Source organism: Teleopsis dalmanni, unplaced genomic scaffold (genome assembly GCF_002237135.1).
Source record: "Teleopsis dalmanni isolate 2A unplaced genomic scaffold, ASM223713v2 unscaffolded_contig_1618, whole genome shotgun sequence".
Lineage (NCBI taxonomy): Eukaryota > Metazoa > Arthropoda > Insecta > Diptera > Diopsidae > Teleopsis > Teleopsis dalmanni.
This window is the reverse complement of record NW_024033000.1, coordinates 1-8,782: the sequence shown is the minus strand read 5'-3', so window position 1 is coordinate 8,782 and position 8,782 is coordinate 1. Positions and strand designations below refer to the sequence as shown.

Genomic DNA, 8,782 nt, shown 5'->3' with positions numbered 1-8,782 from the left:
TTGCTGTTTCGCGACTAAGGCTGTTCACCTAGAAGTGGAGAGTGACCTGACAACAGAGGCATTCATAGCCGCTATTCAACGTTTTATCAGCAGAAGAGGAAGATGCCAAACAATTTATAGTGACAATGCGACTAACTTTGTTGGGGCGAGAAACCAACTACAAGAGCTCCAGTCTACCATTTATTCAGAAAATGGTAAAGAAAAGATCATTAAGACCAGTAGTAACAAGGGAATTGACTTCAAATTCATTCCACCAAGAGCTCCTCATTTTGGAGGACTCTGGGAAGCTGCCGTCAAGTCAGTTAAACATTTAATGATTAAAGGAATTTTCAACGCTTCATTGACTTATGAGGAATTGACAACAGTCATAACTGAAATAGAAGCCATGTTAAATTCAAGGCCAATAACAAAAATGTCATCCGATCCAAATGATCTAACAGCGCTTACACCAGGAGATCGAAAGGTTTCAAAATGGCACAGCAGCACTTTAGCAATTGTGCCCATTGTTACAGCATCAAGAAAGCTGTTATGAGCTCGTCCGTCAATTCAATAATACTAACATAGAGTTACGAACTGAAACGAAGGTCATGACGAGACACCGATCAGCCAGAGGAGCCATCAATATAGTTGGAAATATTGCTAACAAATTATTTGGTGTTTTAGATTCAGAATATGCTGAAACGATTTCTAAAACTCTAACTCAAATCAACAATAATGAAGATGTACTATCAAAAATGATCAAGAATCAGACTACAGTCATGGACTCAACTCTAAATATATTCAGCAAAACTACAGAAGCCATTGCAGTCAAACTGAATCAACTACAAGATGAGACAAACAAAATAGTAGATCACACTAATCATAATACTAAACGTATTAACCACCTAGAGATCTATACATCACTGGTAACCCAACTTACATGGATGGCACATACATTAATGAAAATTGAAGCTGCGATATTTGATGTCTTAACTGATACTCAGCATGGCAGAATTAATTCTCTTTTGATGTCTCCACAACAACTTCAAAACCAAATCATGAAGATCAAGGGCCATTTACCTCATTCACTTCGTCTTCCATTTAATCAAGAGGATGTTATTCATTTATACACGTTGATGTCTTCACAAAGTGGAATCACACAAGATCATTTGATAGTTGTCTTACAACTGCCATTAACCGATCATGAGGATTTCGATTTATTCAATCTCGTCCCAATTCCTGCAACAGTCAACAATACAATGATGACAAGAGTTCCAGAAGCTTCATTTTTAGCTGCCACGCCGCATAGAGACCAATATTTTGCCTTAACTCGTGAACAGTATAAGGAGTGTATGATTTTCAAGCAACCAGAAAACAAACTACTTTGTTCAGATAAACAATCAAAATATAACACCGGCTCACAGGTTTACGCTTGCGAATTTAACCTATTAAAAAACATATCTGACAATACGTGTAATGTGCAGGAAACAAAATCGAACATTATTTGGAGTCCCCTGTATCATGCGAACCAATGAATATTCGGGTCAAAAAACAATACAACAGTTACGGCCGTCTGTAAGGGCATCACGACTCATTTAGAACTACAAGGTGCAACACTGCTGAAATTACAAGACGACTGTGTACTCAAACACCAAACGTCTACAATTCAGACACATCAAACGCTTACCGACACCATGTATGAATCTTACATTGCATTTGGTGAGATACCTGTCATCAATAACTCAGAATTATGGTCAAAATTTAAAGGAAGTTCATTGAATCTCAGCAATGAACTTAAACAGTTAAAGCTACTTCACAATACTCTGAAAGATGAAAAATTCGCTGAATTACCACACAAACTACAGACGGACAGCATGCACCACTACGCAATTAATTCCATAACCCTAATTCTTGTCGTTGGAGCCATCATATGGATGACATGGAAAATAAAGCAGGTAAAGCGTCCAGAAGTCAATCAGCCAACACAAACTCTCACACCAAACGCGATGCCACGAACAAGATTTACTTTGGAGCCTGAAACAATTACATAGCTTCTCAAATTCTCATGATGCTACAAACTCTAAATTTTATATTTTTAAGTTTATATAATATTGTATAACTATTTATTGTTTAAAAATTATATGTGTATTTATATATCCACAAAATGTTGTAATTATTTTTTTTATTTTTTTTTTGTTGATTTTTTTAAAAAAACACACATAATGCATTGCAAATCAAATTAATCATTGCTCATAGATTCATTCTTGAATAACGTAATTCAAGCCGGGCAGAATGTTAAGTTTAACAAACCTAACATATTTTAGCTCGCTTGTAATCACGCTTATGCAGCAAATAAATATTGTAAATATTTACGTTTATAAGTTCAATAACTTCACATATTGTATTTATGCTTATGCAGCAATATGTGAAATTTAAATTATTATTTTAGTCACCAATAATTGTAATTATTATTATGCTTAGTAAGTAATTCTATACTATATAAGGTAACAATATTAATAATAAAACTTGAAAGCGAAAACAATCGTCTTTACTTCACAATCAAAAATTGGTTATTGGTAGATGTGCCTTTTAACCACTGTAGAAACAAAATAAAAATTATTTACTTACTTGGCTAGCGGTTTATGTGCCTGCAAGCCTTTCATCTTAACTACCTGATTATTGGTTTATGTGCCTAATAGTCAGTGTAACAAAGTAAGCAAATACAGACATTGATACCACCTCAGATTACGTGGTATACATTGGTGACCCCGACGTGATTGGCAAGAGCAACTCAGTGTGAGCCAGCAGCGTTTACAAAAAACCTTCATTGAAAACAACTTGTTTCAACGGAAATACAATAACCATGGATCCAAAATCAATATCCACTTTAACTGACCAGCAGGATTCAATTGGTTCAGAGATCGACAGAATCATTCGCAACTTCAAGAAGGACTCACCCAGCAGGAAAACACGTCAATATCTCGAAGATCGTAAAACAACTTTAGAACAGTTATTAGCTGACTTCAAGGCTAATGATGAGCAACTACAACAAGCCGATGTACTAGCAAGAACATCGGACTATTTCACACAAGATTACGGCATGGTAATCATAAATTTGGGTAACAAATATATCACCACAATAACTCAAGAGCTGGAAGCATTACCCATTAAGGCTCAACCATCAACAATAAAGGGGTTGGACCTTCAGATAAATAATGATGTTGAAGCTCCTGAAATAGTATTACCTACTGGTGGTCAAGAGAATGAAATTATTCAGGCATTAGTCAACAGACGAAATGCAGTGTGTAAATCAATCAATCGTCTCATCCACAATGTGAGACAAGATAACCAGCAACAGGTACCACAATATTTTGCAGTAAAATTAGCTACGCTTACCAAGTTATGGGATCAGGCTGAAGGTTTAAATTTTACTATTCAGGAACGGCAAGACAACCCTTCTGATTGCAATCATTATCTAGCACTTGAACAATTGGTGCAAGATACAATGGTGGAATGGACTAGTAAGTCGACCAAGATTGAGACATCAATTAGGTCAACTTACCAATCATCGGCTACTTTGCCAACAATATCTCTTCCAAAGTTCAGTGGAGATTATTTGAGTTGGCGACAATTCAGTGATCTGTTTGCACAACTAATACACAATCAAAGAATATCAGACTCACAGAAACTCTGGTATTTGAAAACCAATATTCAAGGCGAAGCTGAAGCACTCATCAAGCATTTGCAAATATCAGATGCAAATTATGAGACGGCATGGCAATTACTACAAAGTAGATATGAAAATAAAAGAGTTCTAGTATCAGCAGTTTTGCAACGTTTGACAGCTCAAAACTCTTTATATGACCATCCAACAGTCCAAGCCATTAAAAATATGCATGACACAACAAAGGAAAGTCTATGTGAACTTCATAATTTAAATATTGAAACATCAACTTGGGATCCAATTTTAGTTCACATACTATTAAAAAAATTGGATAAAAATACACATTGCAGTTTTGAACAAACTCTTACCAACCCAAAGGAGATGCCCACAATAAAACAATTCTTAGAATTTTTAGAATTGAGATTTCAGTCACTTGAGGCTATAGGTCTACGAGACAATGCAGTATATAAACCCAACAAAAGGATAGCCGTAACTATGGTTTGTTCAGATCTATGTAAAGTTTGTAATACAGATAAACATCCGATCTACTATTGCAAAAAGTTCATGGAAATGACTCCTCCTGAACGATTAAATTGGATTCAACGACAAAAACTATGTGTGAATTGTTTCAAATCCGATCATAAAGCAAAGGTTTGTGAAGCTGGATCATGTAAAAAATGTGCCAAGAAGCATAACACTTTGCTCCATTTAGAGCAACAGTCACCTAAACCTTCAAGGGCACCAGCAACAAACACAAAGTCAACCACAACATTGATCAACGCTAATGAATCGCCATCCATAACAGCAACAACTAATGCAAAGTGTACTCGTAATTACGTTCTGCTAGCCACTGCAAAGGTGCGCATTATTGCAAACAATGGACGAACGTGTGATGTTCGTGCCATACTCGACTCAGGGTCTCAAGTGAACCTAGTAACCCAAAGAGTAATCAACAAGTTATCTTTAATTACCACAAATTCAAATCTATCGATCGAAGGTATTGGCCGTCAATTCGGGAACTCAAAATCTCGCGTAAATGTTGAACTGCAGGCTACTAATGGAAGCTTCAGGACGAGACTAGAGGCATTTGTATTGCCACAAATAATATCAGCACAACCGTCACGAGACCTAGATATCTCGGATTGGCAGATCCCACAGAATGTAGAATTAGCAGACCCCAGCTTTAACAGATCTGGAAGAATTGACATGCTGATTGGTGCTGAATTCTATCATACTCTACTTCAACCAGAACAATTGATAATAGGAAAGAATTCGCCACTGTTACAAAATTCGGTTCTAGGTTGGTTGGTGGTTGGTAAGACTAAAACTACAACAGATATTAAACCAACATGCGCTATTACTACAGGAGAAGTTGGTGAAATGTCAGAAATGATAGAACGATTTTGGAAGTTAGATAACATTGAGACTGCAGAAAAGGTTTTGACTTTATCTGAGAAATGGTGTGAAAATCACTTTACAAATCATGTAAAGACAAATCACGATGGTCGTTTCATTGTACGCTTACCTTTCCGCGATGATCCCACAACACTGGGTAGATCGCGTGAGATAGCATTCAATCGATTTTGTTCTCTGGAAAGGAAGTTACAAAGGGACCCAAATTTGTACAAGGAGTACATAAAGTTCATGGATGACTACGAGTCATTAGGTCACATGGAAAAGGTTTGCCCGAAAGATGTCAAAGGAGCACAATATTTCATTCCTCATCATTGTGTCTTGAAACCTGACAGCACTACAACCAAATTGAGAGTTGTCTTTGATGCATCAGCAAAAACATCAAGCGGTTTAGCACTAAACGATATTTTGCACAAAGGTCCAACAGTGCAAAGTGATCTTTTTTCAATACTGTTGCGTTTTAGAATACACCGGTTTGTATTTACGGCCGATATTGAGAAAATGTACCGGCAAATTCAAGTACATGATGAAGATACAGCACAGCAGCTGATAATCTGGAGAAAAAGTGCTGATGATAGTATACAATATTACCGACTGAAAACGGTTACATATGGAACAAAGTCAGCCCCTTATCTTGCAACAAAATGTCTTCAACACCTTGCGAAACATAATATGACCAACTATCCGCTTGGAGCACCTGCATTACTTAATGATTTTTATGTAGATGACTGTTTAAGCGGAACTAACAGCATCATTACCGCCTTAGACACTCAACAACAACTTACGGAACTGCTCAGTAAATCAGGATTTAAGCTGAGAAAATGGTGCTCAAATAATACACGACTCCTACAAAACATTCCGATAGAAGACCAAGAAATCAACCTTGATTTAGATGACTCAGCCATAAAGCCAACAAAAACATTAGGCATTATTTGGCTCCCGAAATCAGACGAATTTTGCGGTAAGGCAGAGATGTCATCGGACTTAGCTCGAATTTTTGATCCTTTGGGAATTTTTGGCCCCATTACTGTAACAGCTAAAATATTCATGCAGGAATTGTGGCAACAAAACTATTCCTGGGATGCGGAACTGTTACCTCAGGCTCAGCTAGAATGGAAGCGTTTTAGAAATGACTTACAAACATTAAATACTGTGAAAGTACCCAGACATATTTTTAATTCGACGGTTCCCTGTTCGATTCAATTACACGTGTTTACGGATGCATCAGAGAAGGCATATGGAGCAGCTATGTACGTGCGAGCAATATATAATGATAAGACAATAACATCGAGACTATTGTGCGCCAAATCTAGAATAGCACCATTAAAGAAACAGACACTTCCACGACTAGAACTCTGCGCAGCATTGCTGGGAGTCGAATTAGCAGAAAGAGTTAAACAAGATTTAAAGTATCAAAACGTGCCAACCTACTTTTGGTCCGATTCCAAAATTGTTTTGTCATGGATAATATCTTCATCTGCCTCATTGCACACATTCGTAACAAATCGTATTAGCAAAATTCAAGAGATGTCACATGCTGATCAATGGCATCATGTGGCGTCAAAGGATAATCCTGCTGACATCATTTTCAGAGGAATAAAGGTTAAAATGTTCAATTATTCACATATGTGGTTTTTTGGTCCACTCTTTCTTCATGGAAGCAACGAATTTTGGCAACAGCCAAACCCAAAGGCATTTAACATCTCAACTGATATCGAAAGACGACAAGGACATACAGTTAACATTATCATTCAAACGACTGGTTCTGATCACATGATAAATCAAATTGATCATCGAAACTCATTCAGATACCTCCAAAGAACAATTGCTTATGTTCGCCGTGTATTTCATCGCACACAATCACCAACAAGAACACTTTCTCCAAAAGAATTACGAGATGCATTAGTCTTCATAATTAAAATTATTCAGGGCTCAGAATTTGCAAACGAAATCTCTGATTTAAAACAATGTAAAGCAGTCAACAGTTCGAGTCAACTAAATACTTTAGCACCGTTCATTGACGAACAAGGTGTACTTCGTGTTGGAGGAAGGCTTGAAGCATCAACATTGCCATATGATGCTAAACACCCAATGGTAATTCCTTACAATCACTCAATAGTGAAATTGATGTTCAAAATGAAACATGAAGAAAATTCCCATTGTGCTCCACAATTATTGCTAAGCATAATGAGACAAAACTTCTGGCCGATTAAAGGAAAGATTATGGCGCGAAACATTGTTCACAGCTGTGTCATCTGTTCAAAGGCAAAACCAAAACTGATGGACCAACTCATGGGCAACTTACCGACTGATCGAGTTACTCTGACTAAACCGTTTTTTACCACAGGAGTTGATTACTGTGGCCCGATATGGATTCATTATAAAATTAGAGGAAAAAGGCCAACAAAGGCATATTTAGCAGTATTTTGCTGTTTCGCGACTAAGGCTGTTCACCTAGAAGTGGTGAGTGACCTGACAACAGAGGCATTCATAGCCGCTATTCAACGTTTTATCAGCAGAAGAGGAAGATGCCAAACAATTTATAGTGACAATGCGACTAACTTTGTTGGGGCAAGAAACCAACTACAAGAGCTCCAGTCTACCATTTATTCAGAAAATGGTAAAGAAAAGATCATTAAGACCAGTAGTAACAAGGGAATTGACTTCAAATTCATTCCACCAAGAGCTCCTCATTTTGGAGGACTCTGGGAAGCTGCCGTCAAGTCAGCTAAACATTTAATGATTAAAGGAATTCTCAACGCTTCATTGACTTATGAGGAATTGACAACAGTCATAACTGAAATAGAAGCCATGTTAAATTCAAGGCCAATAACAAAAATGTCATCCGATCCAAATGATCTAACAGCGCTTACACCAGGAGATCGAAAGGTTTCAAAATGGCACAGCAGCACTTCAGCAATTGTGCCCATTGTTACAGCATCAAGAAAGCTGTTATGAGCTCGTCCGTCAATTCAATAATACTAACATAGAGTTACGAACTGAAACGAAGGTCATGACGAGACACCGATCAGCCAGAGGAGCCATCAATATAGTTGGAAATATTGCTAACAAATTATTTGGTGTTTTAGATTCAGAATATGCTGAAACGATTTCTAAAACTCTAACTCAAATCAACAATAATGAAGATGTACTATCAAAAATGATCAAGAATCAGACTACAGTCATGGACTCAACTCTAAATATATTCAGCAAAACTACAGAAGCCATTGCAGTCAAACTGAATCAACTACAAGATGAGACAAACAAAATAGTAGATCACACTAATCATAATACTAAACGTATTAACCACCTAGAGATCTATACATCACTGGTAACCCAACTTACATGGATGGCACATACATTAATGAAAATTGAAGCTGCGATATTTGATGTCTTAACTGATACTCAGCATGGCAGAATTAATTCTCTTTTGATGTCTCCACAACAACTTCAAGACCAAATCATGAAGATCAAGACCATGAATCATGAAGGTCTTCCATTTAATCAAGAGGATGTTATTCATTTATACACGTTGATGTCTTCACAAAGTGGAATCACACAAGATCATTTGATAGTTGTCTTACAACTGCCATTAACCGATCATGAGGATTTCGATTTATTCAATCTCGTCCCAATTCCTGCAACAGTCAACAATACAATGATGACAAGAGTTCCAGAAGCTTCATTTTTAGCTGCCACGCCGCATAGAGACCAATATTTTGCCTT

At 37.1% G+C, this 8,782-nt stretch overlaps 2 protein-coding genes across 2 annotated transcripts; both read left to right on the top strand.

Moving 5' to 3' along the window:
• The first annotated feature begins 587 nt into the window (after positions 1 to 587).
• LOC119664213 lies at positions 588 to 1,514 on the top strand. Its single transcript, XM_038073748.1, has one exon. It carries the CDS (start codon positions 588 to 590, stop codon positions 1,512 to 1,514), a length of 927 nt encoding a protein of 308 aa, XP_037929676.1.
• A 1,328-nt stretch (positions 1,515 to 2,842) lies between these two features.
• Positions 2,843 to 8,014, top strand: LOC119664212. The gene has a single exon (XM_038073747.1). The coding sequence runs from the start codon at positions 2,843 to 2,845 to the stop codon at positions 8,012 to 8,014; it is 5,172 nt and encodes a 1,723-aa protein (XP_037929675.1).
• The last annotated feature ends 768 nt before the right edge of the window (positions 8,015 to 8,782 follow it).